This window comes from Moschus berezovskii, chromosome 2 (assembly GCF_049115385.1).
Source record: "Moschus berezovskii isolate FMDL1 chromosome 2, NW_MosBer_1.0, whole genome shotgun sequence".
Classification (NCBI taxonomy): domain Eukaryota; kingdom Metazoa; phylum Chordata; class Mammalia; order Artiodactyla; family Moschidae; genus Moschus; species Moschus berezovskii.
Genome location: NC_142461.1, coordinates 18,075,068 through 18,097,731, shown reverse-complemented (window position 1 = coordinate 18,097,731; position 22,664 = coordinate 18,075,068). Strand labels below are relative to the sequence as shown.

General features: G+C 41.2%; 1 protein-coding gene across 2 annotated transcripts in view; it reads left to right on the top strand.

The window, feature by feature from the left end:
• FBXO36 (F-box protein 36) overlaps nucleotides 1-22,664 on the top strand; it is a 98,277-nt gene that overhangs the window by 58,257 nt on the left and 17,356 nt on the right. For both annotated transcript variants that reach the window (XM_088845099.1, XM_055397320.2), the window contains exons 2-3: nucleotides 4,159-4,267; nucleotides 21,642-21,814. In XM_088845099.1, coding sequence (XP_088701225.1) covers nucleotides 4,159-4,267; nucleotides 21,642-21,814 — 282 coding nt within the window. The remainder of the gene's footprint in view (nucleotides 1-4,158; nucleotides 4,268-21,641; nucleotides 21,815-22,664) is intronic.

Sequence of the window (22,664 nt, the reverse complement as noted above, 5' to 3'; positions counted from 1 at the left end):
TGATGGACAGGGAGGCCTGGCGTGCTGTGATTCATGGGGTCACAAAGAGTCGGACACAACTGAGCGACTGAACTGAACTGAACTGAATATCTCAGATAATAGTCTTGACCAGGCTAAGTTATGGTTCTGAGGATCAGATTTCTGTGTACTGCTCTGATATACAGAGCAGTGTAGATTTTATGTCACAAAGAGAGCTTTGTGACTCACAGCAAACCCTGTGTTTGCGAGTAAGGAGTGAGGAGGCTGACTTCTGGTTCTAGTCAGCCGTGTTTCCTTAGGCAAGTGTTCTATTCTCAGGCATTTACTTTAAATACCTCAGAGGAGCCAGTAGGATGCTTGTCTGTGTTGCAAGGTAACTTGAGTCTGTGCCCTGAGGAGTCTCCCTCCTGAGGCTGTTACAGCAAGCACTTCAAATATTGCCTTCTAAATCAGTCCCCGAGGGTTTAATTAATTAGCAGAAGGAATGTCAGAAATAATTTTTAATTGATAAATGATTGATGTGCAAGATATGAAGCTGACAAGTAAGGCTGTAAGGTGTCTTTCTGCATTTTTTTGAACAACATAAGTAAGCTTAGTAATTAAATGTTTCTGGAGTCGCACCCTGTCTGGAACTCCATGTGTTCCAAAATCTTCCATTTTACCCACAATATAGTTGCTTAATCTGGCTAGAGGGGTAAGCTGATTAGATCATTATAAAAGGTGCACTTGCCCCAGAGAGAAACTTTCTTGTGAAGTTTCCTGTAGAATGTCAAAGCGGGTTGGGGCTGTGGAGCACTTCACTGAGCTTCCAGAAACATGTTTTGGACTCCTGTGGTGTCTGTCTTGCTTCTGTCAGAATTCAATTGTAAGATAATATCTGGTAGGTGTAGGTTGTAGGTAAAATAGGAGGGGAGGGGGCAGGGCACAACCTTTAGAGGAATGGGACATGACAAACTGGTTAGAACCAACTAGATCCAAGATGGCAGATGAGTCGACTTCCACTGGACCTTGAGCTTCATTGTAAGATCACTGTAATACATTAGCTAAATGACACCCACCAGTACCATGACAGTTCTGAGGCCAAACATAAGAGGTCAAAAGTGGGCAGTTGCCCAATTCATGGAAATCTCTGTCCCCTCCCCCCAAAATAGCTGGAATAATCCTCCCATTCATTAGAAAATTACCCAGCCCATAAAAACTAACCATGACATATTGTGGGGCCCTTCAGTTTCTGAGATGGCCCACACTGTCTGTGAAGTGCGTTTTTCTCTAAATAAAGTCACTTTTCACCTATCGTTTCATCTCTGAATTCCTTCATGTCCAGGCAAAAGCTTTAAATTCACTGGGAATGTAAGGAGGGACACTTATCACTTCTGACTTAACCTCTTTGAAGTGTTTTCCTCGTTCAGATGAGTGGCAGGAAATGGACTAAACTATTTCAGAGTTCACAACTAGTCCTACGAGTTCTAGGTTATGTGCATAAAGAATACAGCATTAGATTCAAATGACATGGCATCTTCATCCAATAGAAAGGAAATATTTGTCATAATATTTAATATAAATTTTAATGATACTTAATAGAAGGAAATGGAAAGGAAATTAGAAGTGCAGAGAGATTAAATAAATGGGCTAGGTCTATCTTTGCTTCAAGATTCATGCTCTTCTACTGTGACTCCTGATACCCTTTTGTTATAGATTGAATTGTGTCCCTGGTGGCTCAGATGGTAAAAATATGCTTGCAATCCTGGAGACCCAGTTTTGAACCCTGGGTCGGGAAGATCTCCTGAAGAAGGGAATGGTTACCCACTCCAGTATTCTTGCCTGGGAAATCCCATGGACAGAGGAGCCTGGAGGGCTATAGTCCATGGGTTCGTGAAGAGTTGGATGTGACTGAGTGACTAACACTCTTTTTAAATTCTTATGTTGAAAACTGTATTTGTAGATAGGACTTTTCAAGAAGTAAGGTTAGATAAGGTCATAAGGGTGGGGCCCTAGTCTGACAGGACCAGTGTCCTTAAAGGAAGAGGAAGAGACAGCGGGGGTGCACATGCTCACAGCAAAGGCCGTGTGAGGACACAGTGAGAAGGTGTCACCTGCAAGCCAAGGAGAGAGGCCTCAGGAGACACCAGACTTGCCCACACCTTGATCCTGGACTTCCTGCCTCCAGAACTGTGAGGGAATAAATTTCTATCGTTCATGCCACCCAGTCTGTGGTATTTTTCTATGGTAGCCCTAGGAGACTGATAAACCCTTCACTTTATGCAGATGGGGCAGAAAGATGCTTAAGAGAATGATCTTGGTGAGCCTCATGCCAGGAAAAAAACAAAAGAGGAAGGCTAAGGGATTTTTCCGAAAGGAATCAGCTACCTCAGTTTTGTGAGATTACAGAGCTCTGTAACTTAAGTACATATTTTCCCCTCAGCTCCTGTGGTGGTGGTTTAGTCACTGAGACATGTCCAACTCTTGTGACCCCATAGACTTTAGCTTGCTAGGCTCTTTGTCCATGGGATTCTCTAGGCAAGAACACTGGAGTGGGTTGCCATTTCCTTCCCCAGGGGATCTTCCTGACCCAGGAATGGAACCCAGGTCTCCTGCATTGTAGGCAGATTCTTTACCAACTGGGCTACGAGGGAAGTTCCTGTAGAGATTAGCAGTAAAATCTAAATGAAAAGCACTCTTTAGTTTATCCCATCCCATGGGGCTTCCCTGGTAGCTCAGACAGTAAAGCGTCTGCCTGCAATGTGGGAGACCTGGGTTTGATCCCTGGGTTGAGAAGATCCCCTGAAGAAGGAAATGGCAACCTACTCCAGTACTCTTGCCTGGAAAATTCCATGGATGGAGGAGCCTGGTAGGCTATAGTCCATGGGATTGCAAAGAATCGGACACGACTGAGCAACTTCACTAGTTCATCCCATGAGTGTTTTCTCAGGACCTACTTGCTGTTGGGCAGGGAGCTAGGTAAAATGGGATGAAGGGTCTCTTCCCTCCTGAGAGAGAGTTGCACCATCTTTCAGAAATCAGAGATGGGGAGTAGTTGGGGAGATGGGAGGGAGGGGACCTCGGGAGATGTTAGGGCATTTGGAGGCAACTCTTGAAGGAGAGGAAAGCTGGCTGATGCCCAGACCCACAGGCAAGGGGAAAGGAGTGAGGAGGAACGGAAGTTGTGCAGTTCATAGGGTGCAGGGATGGGCTTCCCAGACCAGCACGAGGAATGGCCTCCAGAAAAGAGAGGAGAATGGATAGAGATCAGGGCAGTGGCCCAAGGAGGCGCACTGGGATCTGTGAGGACCACCAGGAGCGCTGAATGGACAGGGTGGATGAGAGGAAAGGAAACAAAGGGAGGCCTCTTAGTGAGTTTCACTTGCTTAACTATTTCTCCTTGAGTAGAAACTTGAGCTTATTTTTAACCTGACATGGAAATGCCAGTTAGGGAAGAACCCAGAACTGGGAAGCCAGTTTCTCAGTACTCTCTATCTCCTTACCCATCTTTTCCCTGGGAGCCCTAGTACAGAAAGAGTTCACTGTCTGAAATCAACACTGAATGTAAGTGCAGTCCATAACTGTGGAAATGAGGTTGCTTCTGATAAACCGAAATGCTCATGCATTATCAGATTATCATTAACATGATAATGCATCAGTCAAATGCTTTATCAGATTACCACTATCAGATGAATTACCGAGACGTGTCCTGGGTAATGATACTTTGATGCATCAGTCCAGGCATGATGGTGTTTTTCCTGGCTCTGTCCAAGTACCTGTCATTCTCCATGAGAAAGATATCCATTCCTTGTGTCTGCCTGGTAGACAGGACAGGGAGGAGGAGAACCAAGCAATTACTTTGGAATCGGCTCCTATACATAAAGAATCTGTGTTCTCAGAAACACGTATCCTTTGAGCTCTGGGTGATTTAAGCATCAATTGACTTGATAGATTTTTTAAAGATTCCTTCTGAGCATTTTGGTTTTGTGCGCCTAATCTCTAAGGAAAATGTTCCCTGATGCACAGACCTCACGTTTAATTTGACGTGACGCCAGTTTGCGAAGTTACGGCTGATGTTGGACACACAGCCTTATGTGCCTTCCAAGATAGTGATTTTTTTTTAAGACCCCAGACCTAAACTCAGCTGTTGACACTGCAGTTGGTTTTAACTCATCTCACCTTCAGTCTGTTCAATCGCAGGTAATTTTCAGATGGTGGAAGATCTCTCTGAGGAGTGAGTATCGATCAGCAAAACCTGGAGAAACAAAAGAAACTCATGAAGACTTCCTAGAGAAGTCACATCTTCAGGGTAAGGGAGTATATTATGTACTTGCTACTGTTAAGTTCTCTTTAGTTAGTGACAGAGTTTGTCACCGAAGTAGCAAACATCTCACCATTTGAAATATTGATATGTAGCTATGAGCTTCATTGGCTATAACAGATTTGATAGAGTATTGAGTTCTTAAAAAATACAAAATTGTTAACATATCCTGAAATTTCTTTTGGAAAAAAAATCTCTGAGGGACTGCCCTGACTGTCTAGTGATTAGGACTCCACACGTCCAATGCAAGGGGCATGGATTCGATTTCTGGTTGGGAAACTAAGATTCCACATGCCAAGAAATGTGGCCCCCCCAAAAAAATCATTAATAATCTTTTTTATTTGGCCGTGCAGCTTGTGGTGTCTTAGTTCCCCGACCAGGAATCCAACCTGTGCCCGCAAGCCATGTGGGTGAAAATGCTGAGTCCTAGCCACTGGACTGCCAGGGAATTCCCATCATTAATAATCTTAAATCACATAGAAAATATGATTTTTTCCCTAATGTTTAATTACAATGGCTTTCCTTTAGGTAAAAATAAGTTAAAAGATTATTCCAAAACATAATCAAATTATCAAGTCCTTAAATTCTTATGCATTTTGGCATTCATTTAAAATCCCTATCATTTCTTTTACTAGCCAGGTTTTCATGAGAAGCAGTCTTTTTTTTTTTTTTGGCCATGTCACATGGCTTGCAGGATCTTAGTTCCATGACCAGGGATGTAACTCAGGCCCTAGGCAGTGGAAGCATGGAGTCCTAAACCCTGGACCTGCAGGGAGTTCCCAAAACCAGTCTTAAGTAGCTGCTGCTGCTGCTGCTGCTGCTAAGTCACTTCAGTCGTGTCCAGCTCTGTGTGACCCCATAGATGGAAGCCCACCAGGCTCCCCCATCCCTGGGATTCTCCAGGCAAGAACACTGGAGTGGGTTGCCATTTCCTTCTCCAATGTGTGAAAGTGAAAAGTGAAAGTGAAGTCGCTCAGCCGTGTCCGACCCTTAGTGACCCCACAGACTGCAGCCTACCAGGATCCTCCATCCATGGGATTTTCCAGGCAGTAGCACTTGGACTAAATAATAGAAATTGCCCTTCAATTTCTCCTTTGCTTTTTTTCTTCTCAATGAGAAAATTTCAAACATAAATGTAGACAGAATGTTTGTTAAAACAAAGCTCTGATGCACCCATAACCCAATTCAACAATACTCAAAACCTTCTGTTCCCATTGGATTATTTTGAAGTAAACCTCAGATGTTACATCATTTCACCCTAAACTACTTCAGTGTTTGTCTCAGAAAGGACTCTTCTTTAAACTCTTTAATAATTAGTTCTTAACAATAAAATCTTAAAGCTAGAAGGCATTTTAGAGATTCTCATTTTATTAGGAGTAGGTAGCGAGCAATGTTAATAATATTAACATCAAGCACTTTCATATACATATTCTCATTTAATTGTTATAATATTCTTGTGAAATAAATAGTCTTATCCCTATTTCACAAATGAGATTCAGGATGGGTGTGACTTTCCCAGATCCCGTAACTAACTACTGACATTGCCAGGCCTAAGCATTGAGAGTAGGAAAAAAAAAATCTTATTTTTATTATGTATTTGTTTACTATTTATTTTTATTTATTTATTTGGCTGAGCCTGATCTTAGCTGTGGCACGTGATAGCTTTGGTTGCAGCAGGTGGGATCTTTTTTTTTAAGTTGTGGCATACAAACTCTTATTTGTGGCATGTGGGATCTAGTTCCCCCACCAGGAATCGAACCCAGGCCTCCTGCATTTGGAGTGCGAAGTCTTAGCCACTGAACCATCAGGAAAGTCCCCCAAAATCTGATTTTTAAAAGGTACACTCTGGTCTAGTAATTTACTAAGGAGAAATTATTATCACCAATTAAAACGTATCATCAATTATTTTACTTTAAATAACTTTTATTTCCATAGACAATTTTAATAATGATAGAAGACTGCTTTTTATTGTTTTCTCAGGGATTCTAACAAAAAAATTAACTGATGACATATGATCAAAGTCATGACTTTTTATATACCATTTCCATGACTATTTTGTGCTCATACATGCAGCTTTAAAAAAGATTTTATTCTGTAAATTTGATTGAAAGGAACTGTCAAGTAAAAAATGCAAATAAAAAAAAAAAGGCACATTCTAGGTGGATCTTTGATAATCACAATTCTTAAAGATTTCCTCTCTTTTAACATTATAACATGTAATAGTTGTTTTTTTAAGAGAGAGAATAGGTTTGGTTGGGTTTTGCTTCCTCAAAGAGTTAGACATCTGGATTGATTGTCCTCAGTTTTTGGTTAAGAAATTCATTACCAGCCTGCAAAGAACCATGCTGAAGACTGTCTACTTTTCACTGAACAAAAATAAGTCCATGCATGCCTTACTTATTTAATTGTGGAATAGACAGGTTTCTGCAAAGATAGTTATAAAATAAACTTCTATAAAACACATTTTGTTTCTGAGTCAGGTTCTATTTTATTTTCTAAGCACAACAGTACCTAATCTGGAGCTATATGACTAGGGAGTGCTTAGCATCCATTGACATGGGATTTTCTGACAGCTCTCAACAAAAACCTGAAGATGGGGGTTTTAGCTAGAGAGATGGGAGGTGATTGTCTTTTTTTTTTTTTAAGAACTTAGCTGTTTTATTTTATTTTTATATTATTTATTTATGGCTGCCCTGGGTTTTTGTTGCTGGACACAGGCTTTCTCTAGTTTTGATGCACGGGCTTCTCATTGCGGTGGCTTCTCTTGTTTCGGAGCACGGACTATAGGGTACCTTTGGGCTTCACTAGTTGCAGTGAAGCTGCACAGGCTCTAGAGCACGGACTCAATAGTTGTGACACACGGGTTCAGTTGTCCCATGGCTTGTGGAATCTAAATCCACCCAGAGCATGGATCGAACCCTGCACTGGCAGGCGGATTCTCATCCACTGGACCAACAGCAGAGTCTGGGAGGTGACTGTCTTTTGACTAGAGGCTTGAGGGCAAACCCTTACCTGTTTCTTGCAGCCCCAGGCATCTCCAATGCCCTTGCCCCCTCATAAAACACCAGAGTGGGGGCAACATCAGCTTCAGGTCGACCACTTGTGGGTTTCCTGGTCCTGGAAGAGTAAGCAATAAAGCGGGAATTTATGAGTCTGACTGAGGCCTCCTGCTGGCTCCACTCCCTCCTGGAGAGAGGCGAGTTGAGGAGTTCAGTTGAGGAATACACCCAAACAGGCTTTTAAAATTGCAGCCTTGCGAGCTGCAGTCTCATGCCAGGAACAGCGTGGAGATAGCAAATTAAATCGGCCTGGCAAGTTCAAAGACGTCTATGTCTCACTTTGCAGACTTCCTATAGCACTGGAATCTTGACAGAAGGGAAAACTCTGAGCAGCACTGCTGTTTCCCCTCCTCCTCCCCCTCGGTTCTTAGGGAATCCCTCAGAACCCCTCAGAAAGCCCTCAGCAGCAGAAGAGGGGTGCGCTGTGGCACGGAGTGGGGTCAGGGGTCAGAGCCAAGTTTGAATCTCTGCTGCCTCTGCCCGGCTGTGCAACCCCCTCTGTGAGCCCATTTCCTTCTCAATGCGTGCTAAGTGCAACCCCATGGACTGTAGCCCTCCAGGTTCCTCGGTCCATGGGGATTCTCCAGGCGAAAATACTGGAGAGGGTTGCCATTTCCTACTCCAGGGGATCTTCCCGACCTAGGGATCGAACCCGAGTCTCTCATGTCTCCTGCAGTGGCAGGTGGGTTCTTTAACCACTAGTGCCACCTGGGAAGCCCTTTCCTCCTCACATTAGGGGGTCAAATGCTTGCTCTTTGTGTGCACTGTGAGCATTTGATGACCTGACACTTGAAAGGTTTTTAGAATGGTACAGAATCAGCTCTTTAATCTTTGTTTGCTGTTCTTAGTAAGTACAGGATGTTTGGATTTATTTTACCCACCCCCGCTTCATCACATTCCCAAGATCCCCTCAAAGTGTTTTCTTCCAAAGGTCTTCTGCTAACATCCTAAAGACCAGCGGGAAGTTTCCAGAAATCGCGGTCAATGTTGGAGTCAACCCCGACAGAGGACCAGAACCGTATTCTCTTGCTTTGGGTGATGTTTTCTTCTCTGGCTTCCTGGAGCTCCTTGGTTTTGGTCCTTCCTTCTCCAGCCTCTTTGGCATCTTCCTGGTCTCCTTGCTGGGTCCCTCTCATCTTTCCAAATCTAAATATGGGGCCCTGGGTTCAGCTCATGAGCCTCTTCTCTTGTCAGCTTGTCAGTCTGCACTAATTCCCTGGGAGGATCGGCTCAGTTTTCTGTTTTTAATCTTTATTTAACTATATCAGGTCTTAGCTGCAGCCCTTGGGATCTCTAGTTGTTGGCTTAGTTGCCCCATGGCATGTGGGATCTTAGTTCTCACATCAGGGATCAAACCCGCATCACCTGCTTTGCAGGGTGGATTCTTAACTACTGGACCACCAGAGAATTCCTGCAGCTCCAGCTTTAAATGAAGCTCATAAGCGGAAAGTTCCAAATTGGTATCTCAAGTCTGCACCTCTCCCTGTAACTCCACACTCAGATATTTATGTAGTTGCCCCCTTGCTATCTCTACCAAGGGTATCTAGTAAGCACTCAAAGGTAACATGTCCAAAAATACCTCCTGCCAAAATATGGCCCCAGTCCTAAAGTTATCCTTGGCTCCTTTCTTTCTCCTTCGTATTTGATCTAATCCATCAACAAAACCAGAATCCGAACTGTGTTCCTCTGTGTGGATACCCTCTCCCTGGGGTCTCTCTGTGTGTCCAAATTTCCTCTTCTTATAAGAATCCTAGTCAGATCAAATTAGAGCCCACCCATTTGACCTACTGGGCTTCCCAGTGGTGCAGTTGATAAAGAATCCGCCACCAATGCAGGAGACGTTTCAATCCCCGGGTCTGGAAGATCCCCTGGAGTAGGACATGGCAACCCACTCCAGTATTCTTGCCTGGAAAATTCCATGGACAGAGGAACCTGATGGGCTATAGTCCATGGTGTTGCAAAGAGGTGGATATGACTGAGCACACACGCACCCACCTGTCTAAAGATTCATCTCCCACTACAGTCATACTCCGAGGTACTGGGGTTTAGGATTGAAATACACAGATCTGGGGGAGTTTAGGATGGCACAGTTCAGCCCATGACAAGATTGTACTTTCCATGAAGAGAATGTCCTGTAATTTTTATTACAGATTGTATCATTATTAAGTTAATAATTAATGGTTATATTGGTCTCCTATTTCTGGTGTGACAAATTACCACAAATTTAGTGGCTTAAATGATAAAAATGTATTTTCTTAGGTTTCTGGACTGCTGAAGTGTCATTGGACTAAAATCAATGTGTTAGTAGGACTGTTTTTTGGGAGGTTCTGAGGGAGAATTCATTTCCTTGCCTTTTCCAGGTTTTAGAGCTGCCCATTCCTTAGCTCAAGGTCTCTTCCTTCATCTTCAAAGTCAGCAATGGCCGGTCCAGTTATTAACCTGACACTGCTTCCGGATTCACATCTCCTTCTCTGACCCTGCACTTCCTGCCTCCCTTTTTTCCTTCTAAGAACCCCTGTGATTACACTGGGTCCTCCCAGTTCATCCAGGGTTATCTCCCTTTGTTGTTCAGGTGCTAAGTCATGTCTGACTCTTTGCGACCCCAGGGACTGCAGCACACCAGGCTTCCCCTTTCTTCACTATCTCCCAGAGTTTGCTCAGTCTTTCCCAGCATCAGGGTCTTTTCCAATGAGTCGGCTCTTCACATCAGGTGGGCAAAGTATTGGAGTTTCAACTTCAGCATCAGTCCTTCCAATGAATATTCAGGACTGATTTCCTTTCGGATGGACTGGTTGGATCTCCTTGCAGTCTAAGAGATTCTCAAGAGTCTTCTCCAACACCACAGTCCGAAAGCTTTGGCATTCAGCCTTCTTTACAGTCCAACTCTCACATCCATACATGACTACTGGAAAAACCATAGTTTTGACCATATGAACCCTTGCCAGCAAAAGGATGTCTCTGCTTTTTAATACTCTATTTAGGTTTGTTATAGCTTTTCTTCCAAGAAGCAAGCATGTTTTAATTTCATGGCTCTCTTCCTTTATCAAGATCTTAATCGTGTCTCTAAAATTCCTTTTGCCATGTAAAGCCACAGGTTCTGGAGATTAAGATATAGGACATCTGAAGGAGGGGAACGATGGTAACATGATTCTGCCTGCGTGCATACTAAGTCACTCATCGTGTCTGACTCTTTCAACCCCATGGACTGTAGCTCGCCAGGCCCTTCTGTCCTTGGGATTCTCCAGGCAAGAATACTGGAATGGGTTACCATGCCCTCCTTCAGGGGATCTTCCTGACCCAGGGATTGAACCCTGGTGTCTTATGTCTCCTGCATTGGCAGGTGGGTTCTTTACTGCTAGCGCCACCTGGGAAGCCTGTTATTCTGCCTACCACAATAATATGTGTCACAGCAACCTAAATTGTAAAATCAAAAACATTGCTGATTTTTTTCCCCAGATTTTTTTGGAAATATCCTTTTATTATGCACATATGCTAGGTGCTGTTGCCTTTATTAATATCATTATTTAAAAATTTTAATGTTTAATTAAATTAAATTTTATTTTCTGGCCGAACTGGGTCCTTGTTGTGTTCAGGCTCAGAAGTTGCCACACACAGGCTTAGCTGCCCAGTGGTATGTGGGTTCTTAGTTCCTCTTCCAGGGATTGAAGTCATGTCCCCTGCACTGGAAGGCAGATTCTTTACCGCTGGAACACCAGGGAAATCCCCAGAGTTGTATATTTAAAAGACAAAAATTATATATTTTTTATTTTCAAAGTCATCTGTACACTACAAAGTAAGGAGAGCTGTTAGCCTGGCAATCAAGAATGTTGCTTAACATGGACTACCTCTGTTCAAATTCTGGCTCCAAATTCAGTGGATATATAGCCCTGGGCAAATCTCTCTGTACCTGTCTCCAGAAATATAATAGCATCTACCTCATAGGGTCCTTATGAAGTTTAGCTGAGTGAAGTACTTAGAATTTGCCTAGCATATGATAAGAACTCAGTAAATTCTAGGTATTACAGGTTTCTAAAATTTTAAAAGTGAAAATTCCTCTCTTCCTCCAAGTTCCATTTCCCAGGGATAACTACTATAATAGCTTTATTTACATTTGAATTCTTTCTGCTTTGGATTTTGTGTTTGTTTACAAAAATAGAATTTGTACTTCATAAATTTGTTTTTGCACTTAATATATTGGGAACATTTTTCTGTTAGCATACATAAAGATGTACCTTGGTCTTTTCTAAGACTATATGGTGTTCCAGTGTACAAAAACACAATCTTCAATTAGTGGGCATTTTCAAAAGCCTTTAGGTACATTCTGGGACATATGTATCTTTGCTCAGTTGTGTGAGAATGTCATTAACCTAGATTCTTAGTCATGGAATTACTCAGTCCAAAGATATTTACATTTCTAGATATGGACTATTTTATTTGAGGGGTGAGCTTCCCTTTTGGCTCAGAGGTTAAAGCCTCAGCCTCCAATGCGGGAGACCTGGGTTCGATCCCTGGGTCAGGAAGATCCCCTGGAGAAGGAAAGGGTAACCCACTCCAGTATTCTTGCCTGGAGAATCCCATGGATGGAGAAGCCTGGTAGGCTACAGTCCACAGGGTCGCAAAGAGTCGGACACGACTGAGCGACGGAACAGAACGGAACGGAACGAGCTCTTGAAAACCTTGTGTGAATCAAAGTTAACTTGACAGAGATGATATTTCTGTTAACCAGCTTGAGTAGCACTGTCAAGGAGGTAGCGCAAATGCCGTCTACAGCTCATTTGACCTCTGTAATTATGCCAACTTTATAATTATGCTATTTTTGAAAGAATTTTAAGTTGAGTAATTTACATTATTTCAAAATTTATTCATGAAATGAGACAGCATTAATATTTTGATATCACCATATTTCAATTTTCAGTAATTAATGCCTTACATAAGATGCCAGTCTCAGCTACACTCACAAATTGCTTTCCCAAGATGTGTATTAAATATTAAAGTACTGAATATTAATATGTCCATCCAACAGGATATAGGAGTTTTCTTATACTTTTGCCATCACTAGTTAAATATTGTTACTCTTTTTAATCTGTTCCAGTCTGATGGTAAAAATAGTGTGTTTAATTAGCATTTTCCTGATAACTAGTAAAAATCCCATCATATTTAATTGCCATTTACATTCTTTCTGTAATTTGCCTGTTTGTAAGATTTTTTTCCCACCTCTGAGAACTCTAAAAATCTGAGGAAATAGCTACGGATTTTTTTTCTTTTTCACTAAGCTTAATAGGAACATACAGAAAATTAGCTATCAGAAATACTTTTTAAAATTTAGTTTAGGGCAAAGGTGTGCCCACATAACCTCAGTTGAAAGTGCTGATTCATGCATGGGTTGAGGTTGAATCCCACCTAAAAATAAGTCGTTTTCCAACTTATCTCCGGTTTTAAGTTGGTTGCTTAGATCTTTAGTGAATTATAACTTGTGGTTAGGTATTTAGGCCAATCCACAGAAATCCCTGTGATACAACCAAATGATCTCAACAACCATATTTTCTGAACCAAATGGCAAGGTTTTTTTTTTATTTCTGCTATTGCATGTGAAAGGAAATGTGGGAGACAGGGTTTGGATGTCAAAGTGTTGAAATTCTTTAGACATTTAGATGATTTATGGGGAGAGTGGGACAATGATTGAAATGGGGACTATAATGGAAAATGATAACACTAATAAAAACTAATATCCTAAAATATTGACCTGAGTTCTAGATCCTGGGAATATTGGTTTACCTGGAATCTGAAGGTGGAAAAGAACATGGGCTTCACCTTCTTATCAAGCTGGGCCAGCCCCATCCCATGGGTCCCTGATCCCTTTTGTCTAGGTCCTTTCTTGAAGCCCATGTCTCCACAGTGACCTGGGACTTCCTTCTCTTGGGCTTAGCTACCACCTCTTAGTCCATTCTTCTTCTCTCTGTCTTCCCTAACCAGCTTCTTCAGTCTGAACCTCTAGAATTTCTGCAGAATTGGGATCGGGTTCTTTGGGTGAAGAGGGAGGCAGAAGGGAGCAAGAGATAGAAGCATGGAAGCCTGGCTCTGGGCTATAGAGCAGGGGAGACAGATCTAAGTAAAGCTCTCATATTTTACCGCTTTTTATTGCCTAACTTTCGAGATATTTAAAAAAAAAACACAAATAAAATGCATGTAGTAAAACAAAAGATAAATCACTTTTGAAAGGTACAGGATAAAAATAAGTTCCCTTCTGGCCCCAAGTTCTCAGTTCCCATGACAACCATCACTAACAGTTTCATATATACCCTTCAAGAAATGGTCTATCCATATATACAAAATATGCTAACACAAAAAGAAGAATCTTGTACATTATCTTCTATACCTTTCCCTTTAAAAGTTTTAAAATTCAGAAATATCTTAAAGCTACAAAAAAGAACAGAAGATAATATTATAGACACCCATCACCACTAACAAAAGATTTTAAAATTTGTCACATTTACCTCTTCTTATTCAATTTATCAAATATGTTGGTGTACGAGCTGACTCACTGGGAAAGGCCCTGCTGCTGGGAAAGATTGAGGGCAGAAGGAGAAAGGGCGACAGAGGATAAGTTGGTTGGATGGCATTACCAACTCAATGAACATGAGTTTGAGGAAACTCTGGGAGATAGTGAAGGACAGGGAAGCCTGGTGTGCTGCAGTTCATGGGATTACAAAGAGTCGGACACGACTTATCAAGTGACCAACAACAACAAAGGTACTCATACCTCCTCTTCTTTCCAGTGTCTGTAGCATCTGTAGTGCTGTTCTCTGTTTTATTTCTTGGTAATTGTAATTTGTACTTTCTTTTTTCTTGATAAACCTTGTCAGCAGTTTATTAATTTTATTTATTTTTTCAAAGACCTAACTTTTATCTCTGTTGATTTCCTCTTTTGTTGTTTACTTTTATTATTGATTTCTGTTCTTTCTTTTATTATTTCCTTCCTCCTACCTTTCTTCGGTCTGATTTGCTTTTCTCTTCCTAGTTGCTTGAGATGAAAGCTTAAATTATTGTTTTCAACCATTTCTCCTCTAAATTTTCCTTAAGTGCTGCTGTAGCTGTATTAGGAAAGTTTTGATATGTTGCATCTTTATTCTCATACACTGTAAAATATTTTCTAAGTTTCATTTTGATTTCTTCTTTGATCCATAGATTATTTAGAAACATCTTAAGTTCCAGATAGTTAGGAATTTTTTTATTACATTTTTTCTTGATTTCTAGCTTAATTGCATATGATCCAAAAATCTACTCTGAATGGCTTTAATTTTTTTGAATTGTTTTAATTTTGTGTTATCCTTTCTTAGGGCCCTAAGAATCTTCTCTTTATTATCCCAGTTTTAATACAAATGCTGTTGAAGTGAGACCCATATTTACTTAATGTCTTTCAAAAACATTTCAAATTTTACGCATATAGTCAAATTTCTGCTCCTCACCTATTTTTGCTCTATTCCCTTCTACTAATTGTTCTGAAATTGGTATCATTTTATACATAGTCACAAATATATAAATAATACATACTACCTTTGTAAGTTTAAAGTTTTACATAAGTGGTATACTATATTTTCAACTTTGTTTTATCATTGAATACTTTTTGAGATTTACCCATGTTGACAAATATATATATATATATAAAGTTCATTCATTTCAATGGCTTATGGTATTTTATATTGTAAACCACAGTTCACTCAATCATCTCCCCTACTGAGGATAGTTAGGTGGTTTCCACTTTTTTGCAACAATATATCTTCACTTATCCTGGTGCAATGTGTAAACATTTCTTTAAATTGAGCACATTGTGGTGTGTTTGTTGAGTTATAAAATATGTGCCTCTTCAACTTTATTAGGTATGGATAGTCCGCTCTCCAAATAAGTTAAATCAGATTATATTTCCATTGGCATTTTATGAGAGACATGCTATTTCCCCACATTCTCACCAACATTTAGTGTAATCAGAGATACATGTTAATTTTGCCAAGCTGGGTGTGCAAATTCCCTGATTAGTTATGATGTTGAATACCCCTTTTTATATTTATTGACCAATTTCCTTCTGAGAGCTGCTAATTCATCTCCTTTGTCTGTTTTTTCTGTCTGGTTGTTTACCTTCTTTGTATTCATTGTAGAAACTTTTTCATGTATATGGTTTGGCTATATAAGTGCTACAGATATTTCACCAACTCTTTGGTTTATCTTTTCACCTTGTTTATGAGTTTTACCCATAAAGAAGTTTATGGTTTTAATGGAGTTCAAATTTGTCAGTCTTTTAATATATGACTTGTACTTCTATGTTTTAAGAAGTCTTTTCCTACCTTGATTTCATAAGGATATACTCTTATGTTTAATCCTAAATATTTTGTGACTTGTTTCTCATATTTGGTCTTTAAGTTATTTCAAGTTTGCTTTTGGTTATGATGATATGAAATATTATTATTTTTCTGTATGGCCTGTCAATATGGCCAACACCGTTTATAGGATAGCTTATTATCCCACATTGTTTTGTAATCCCATCCTTACATGTTGCAAGTTCCAATGTACACCTGCCATTTCCAGGGATATTTAATTCTGTTGGTCGATGATTCATCTTACACCAACTACACTGCTCTAATTGCAATTTTTATAGTAAGTTCTCTTACCTGTGGAGATGAATTCATCTGCCGCCTCCTCCTTCTATTCTTTTTTTTAATTAATGTATTTATTTTTAACTTTTTGGTTGTACTGAGCCTTTATCATTGCAAGTGGGCTTTCTCTAGTTACAGCAAGTGGAGGCTTCTCTTCATTGCCGTTCGTGGGCTTCTCACTGTGGTGGCTTCTCTTGTTGTGGAGCACAGGCTCCAGGTGCATGGGCTTCAGTAGTTGGAGCACGTCGGCTCAGTAGTTGTGTCTCGAGGGCTCTAAATCAGGGGCTCAGAAGTTGTGGCACAGGATTAGCTGCCCTGAGGCATTCAGGATCTTCCTGGATCAGGAATGAAACCAGTGTCCCCTGTGTTGGCAGGCAGACTCCCATCCACTGAGCCTCCAGAGATGTCCCAGTCTTTTTTAAATTAATTATTTATTTATTTTTGGCTGTGCTGGGTCTTCTTTATTGTATAGGCTTTCTCTAGTTGCTGCGATGAGGGGCTGCTCTCTAGTTACGGTGCATGGGATTCTCACTGTGTTGGCTTCTCTTGTTGTGGAGCCCGGGCTCTAGGGCGTGTAGTCTGCAGCAGTTGCAGTGCGTGGGCTCAGTAGTCGCAGCTCCAGGACTCTAGAGCAAAAGCTCAGTAGTTGTGGTGCATGGGCTTCCTTGATCTTCCTGGACCAGGGATCAAACCGATGTCTCCTGCGTTGTCAGGCAGATCTTTAACCACTGAGCCAGCAGGGAAGCCCCTCATTCTATTCTTTACATGGGCTGTTCTTGACTTTATATTCTGCCTCTGAGCTTTAAGACAAGCTGGTAAATCTATGCAGAGCTCCCTGTTGAAATTCTAATTGGATTTGGATTGACTTTCTAGGTTTTTGGCAGAACTGTGATCCTTTGGTCTTCCCAACATGAGCATGGTATTTCTCTCCATTTATTTAGATTTAATATTTTCTTCATTATGGTCTTATATATCTTTTGCTCAAATTCTTCCCAATCACCTTACAATTTTTTATAGTTAAGAATACAATCTTTAAAAAAAGTTTAAGAAATTCTGTTTTGAGTTTTGACTATAGAAAACATGCATGTGCTTTCAAAGTCAAAATTGTAGAACAATGTACATTCAGAAGTTTGCAAAACTTTCTGCCAGTACCTAGCAAGGATTCCCTTTCCTCAAGCTTTTTCCTTCCTTTTCTCCAGTTTTCTTTTTTTTAAATAATATTTTCCTCACTTTTCTTTAAACCTACCCTGTAAAGCCTCCTCAGAGTCTGTCAGACTTCTATTTACTTAGTATAATATTTGGGCTTCCCTGGTGCCTCAGACAGTAAAGAATCTGCCTGCTATGTGGGAGGCCTAGGTTTGATCCCTCAGTTGGGAAGATCCCCTGAAGGAGAGCATGGCAACCCATTCCAGTATTCTTGCCTGGAGAATCCCCATGGACAGGGGAGACTGGCGGGCTACAGTACATGGGGTTGCAAAGAGTCGGACATGACTAAGCGACTGAGCACAGTATAATATTTACTGAAGGTTTTTCAGACTTTAACTAACACTCTCCTCAGCTCAATTCAGTTCAGTCGCTCAGTCGTGTCCAACTCTCTGCGACCTGATGGACCGCAGCACACGAGGCCTCCCTGTCCATCACCAACTCCTGGAGTTTACCCAAATTCATGTCCGTTGAGTTGGTGATGCCATCCAACCATCTCATCCTCTGTCGTCCCCTTTTCCTCCTGCCCTCAATCTTTCCCAGCATCAGGGTCTTTTCAAATGAGTCAGCTCTTCACATCAGGTGGCCAAAGTATTGGAGTTTCAGCTTCAGCATCAGTCCTTCCAATGAACACTCACGACTGATCTCCTTTAGGATGGACCGGTTGGATTTCGTGGAAGTCCAAGGGACTCTCAAGAGTCTTCTCCAACACTGCAGTTCAAAAGTATCAGTTCTTTAGTGCTCAGCTCATCAATCCATACATGACTACTGGAAAAACCATAGCTTTGATTAGTCAGACCATTGTTGGCAAAGTAATGTCTCTGCTTTTTAATATATTGTCTAGGTTGGTCACAGCTTTTCTTCCAAGGAGCAAGCATCTTTTAATTTCATGGCTGCAGTCACCATCTGCAGTGATTTTGGAGCCCCCCCAAAAATAAAGGCAGCCATTGTTTCCACTGTTTCCCTATCTATTTGCCATGAAGTGATGGGACCGGATGCCATGATCTTAGTTTTCTGAATGTTGAGCTATAAGCCAACTTTTTCAGTCTCCTCTTTCACTTTCATCAAGAGGCTCTTTAGTTGTTCAATTTCTGCCATAAGGGTGGTGTCATCTGCATAGCTGAGGTTATTGATATTTCTCCTGGCAATCTTGATTCCAGCTTGTGCTTCCTCCAGCCCAGCATTTCTCATGATGTACTCTGCATATAAGTTAAATAAGCAGGGTGACAATATACAGCCTTGATGTACTCCTTTTCCTATTTGGAACCAATCTGTTGTTCCATGTCCAGTTCTAACTGTTGCTTCCTGACCTGCATACAGGTTTCTCAAGAGGCAGGTCAGGTGGTCTGGGATTCCCATCTCTTTCAGAATTTTCCACAGTTTATTGTGATCCACACAGTCAAAAGCTTTGGCATAGTCAATGAAGCAGAAATAGATATTTTTCTGGAACTCTCTTGCTTTCTCCATGATCCAGCAGATGTTGGCAATTTGATCTCTGGTTCCTCTGCCTTACAGTTCATGTGTTGCTGAAGCCTGGCTTGGAGAATTTTGAGCATTACTTTACTAGTGTGTGAGATGAGTGCAATTGTGCATTAGTTTGAGTATTCTTTGGCATTGCCTTTCTTTGGGATTGGAATGAAAACTGACCTTTTCCAGTCCTGTGGCCACTGCTGAGTTTTCCAAATTTGCTGGCATGTTACGTGCAGCACTTTCACAGCCTACTGTCCTCAAGCTCATTCAAATTTCCGCTACTTTCCAGTTTCAAAGCCAATCCCGCATTCAAGGTTTCCACAACAGTTGCAGGTACCTAAATCTTTATTGCCTATGGTTGTGTAATAAATTACCCCAAACCCAAAGGCTTAAAACAATGTGTGTGTGCTCAGTTGTGTCGACTCTTTATGACCCCATGGATGATAGCCCACCAGCCTCCTCCATCCATGGGATTTCTCAGGCAAGAATACAGGAGTGGGTTGCCATTTCCTTCTCCAGGGGATCTTCCTCACCCAGGGATCAAATCCTCTCCTTTTGTGATCTCCTGCATTGACAACTGGATTCTTTACCACTGTACCACCTGGGAAGCCTTAAAAAATAATAAACGTTTATTAACTCAGAGAGTTGGGTCAGGAATTTGGGAGCAGCATAGCTCAGCCATTCTGCTCTAGGATCTTGCATGATGTTGTCTGAACCAAATTTGCTGTCATATTTGCAGTAATAATTTGCAGTCATCAGAAGGCTTGGTTGGTGCTGGAGGATCCAGTTCCGCCATGGCTCACATGGGGACACACACAAACACACACACACATGGCTCTTTCAGTTTCCCTCCCCACAGACCTCTCCACAGTGCTGTGGAGTAGTGTCAGGTCATGGCCCTTGACTTCTCCAAGAGTGAGTGATCCAGGACAGCAAGACGGAAGCACCGATGTCTTCAGTGACCCAGCCTTGGGATATTTTTGCAATTCCTCTTGGTTACCTAGGCCAGCCCTCATTCACTGTGGGCTGGGAACGCACAGGGGCATGAGTCCAGGAGAAGAGACACAGGGTCTCTCTGGAAGGCTGCCTGTCACACACTCCAACACGGAGGGATTTTATTCTTCCAAATGGGGTTTGTTCTAACCTTGTTTTCCTTATTTTAAAAGAAGTTAAGGTTGGTGACCTATTGGCTATTAAAAAAAAACCCAAACATGCAAACATTTTTTTTCTAAGTACCCCCATACCTGTATACTTTGAAACTACCCTGTTACATACTTAAGGGCTATATGTCCTTTTATAACTTTATCTTAACTTTTCACTTTCATAACTTTATATCTTATAGCTTTTATAACTTTAACTTAAAAGACCTTATTGGTAGAGACTTTCTTTTTTAAAAAAGTGCTTATTTATTATTTTGACTGTGTTGGGTCTTAGTGGAGGCACACAGGATCTCTGTTGCAGTGTGCAGTCTTCTCTCGAGTTGAGGCTTGCGGGCCTAGTTGCCCCACAGCACGTGGGTGGGATCTTAGTTCCCTGACCAGGGATTGAACCCACAGACCCTGCATTGGAGGGAGGATTCCTAACCAGGGAAGTCCTGGTAGAGACTTTCTAAAGTACATCTGAACATGTACTTTGAGCATGCTTTCCTGGCATTTAAAAATGTTCAAATATCTCCAATTATTTTAAAGAAATTTATTATATTAAAGGTTTTGTTTTACCAATAAGTAAGTGCCTCTTTTTCCTTCTTATTCTGCTGGTGAGCCAGGGGTTCTTCACAAAAGTACCCTATGAGGATGAGTTTTTGAGGGGTTATTTTCCTCCCAAGAAAAATCTTGGACTTTAGAAAGGCTCTGAATTAGTAGCACTTTCGATTTAGAAGCAACTAAAACACTTAATGCCTCTAGAAAGCTGGACTGACCAGTTTTGGAGAGAAATCTTATATGGCTGGCTCTTCCAGGTTAGCATAATCAGAGCTTTTACGTAAACATAGCCCTTACCTTACATCCATTTTGAAATTGGAGAGCCATCAACCTCTAGGATCACCGGTCTGCCTGCTTTATGCAAGGAGCCTGGTATTCTTGACAGCTTCATCCTACTTGCCCTGGAAGGAATGTTCCATGTTGGGAAGGAAGTGTCCCCAAATCTTGCACACTTAGTCCCCTGTAGAGAATCCATTCTGTCTACTCTGAGAGAAGTTCTCTAGAAAGGCTAGACTTAGTGGTGCTTTTGGAGGCAGAAGTGAAAAATGAGCTTCAAGAAACAAAGTCCCCAGCGCTGGAACTGCTGTGATCCACATGCATAAAATCCTCTGTTGTAACCCCATTTTTCTTTTTCATAAAAGGGCGGTAGCCTTCTTCCCTTCTTTCTTCCTCCCATCCATTCGTTATAGATTATGAAAAAAATTACATGGTGATACGGAGTTTATGATAAAAAAAAGATTGCAAAATATAGATAAGCAAAAGGAAGGGAAAAAAAAAATCACCCCCTGGATTTAACCACTCATAATTCACAGTTTCATGGGAATGAAAGAAGGTGAAAAAGGAAGTTTGGTAGAGAAACAATGTATAATAAGAAGAAAACAAAAATCGATCAAAATTAAGGGCTATTAAAGTGGGGGCAGAGGGGTAGAAATAAATGACGTGGACCAGCATTCTGCCTAGTCTCGGCGATTGGGAGGATGAAGATGGGGATGACATGAAGACTAGTTAAGTCAGTTGTCTGGACTGGAATTTGGTTCAGTCCATCACTGTGTTCAACACTGAGTATACCTAAAAGATTTTGATCTTAGGGCAAAGGCAGCTGTTGGAAACAAATACCTCGTAAATACCAGAGACAGCTTGGTGAAAGTAGGAATGACTCAGCAAATCTAACGTCGCTCTCAGGGGCAAAATGCCTCAAAGCTTGTCTTACTGATAATTATCATAGTTTTTATGTGACTGCACATGATAACCATGTTGTTTTGTTGGCTTTTTTGAATTACAGTTCAAATTGCCTTAATATTTGGTTCAAGAATATTAGACTATGTCTTCAATTTATGTGAAGGTAAATTTGACTTCCTTGAACGGCTCTCAGACAGTTTGCTGCTGAATATCATTTCTTATCTGGATCTTGAAGACGTTGCCAGGCTTTCTCAAACATCACGCAGATTTGCAAAGGTAACAAATTATTTTGTGTCTCTGTAGAACTGTCCTTGTGCTTCCTCAAAATTGTTTAATTTTGTTTCAGGTTTTCTTATTGTTAAATATAGACGTGGTTTGTTATTTACGTTTATTTCAGCAAGCATTTAGCATTTGTTGAATTCTTATTTATGACAGATACTGTCCTAGGCACAGAAGCAACAGAGTTAAAAAGACATTATTCTTGCACTTCAGAAACTTACAGTCTAATAGAGAGCCATGCAAGTCCAAAACGTTACAATGTAGTGTTAGCAATTCAACAAGGGAAGTGTGAAAAGGCACAAAGAGTACAAAGTGATTTCCTCTGCCTGGTTTCACAGAAATGGGTTACTTTATCTGGGTTTTGAGGGGAAAATAGGAGTTTGTCATGTGTTCTGGCCAGCTAGGGACATTCCAGGTCAGAGGGGCATTCCAAGTCCAGACAGGAATTGGGCAGAGGCATGGTGGCATAAGAGAAGAAGGCAAATAGTCATTCCTCCCCATCCACTTCCATTTCCTCCAGTAAGAGCCCTTTTCTGAATTACCTCCCACTATTATGATTATACAGTGGAAGTGAGGAATAGATTTAAGGGACTAGATCTGATAGACAGAGTGCCTGATGAACTATGAACGGAGGTTCGTGACATTGTACAGCAGACAGGGACCAAGACCATCCCCATGGAAAAGAAATGCAAAAAAGCAAAATGGCTGTCTGAGGAGGCCTTATAAATAGCTGTGAAAAGAAGAGAAGCGAAAAGCAAAGAAGAAAAGGAAAGATATAAGCATCTGAATGCAGAGTTCCAAAGACTAGCAAGGAGAGATAAGAAAGCCTTCCTCAGCGAGCAATGCA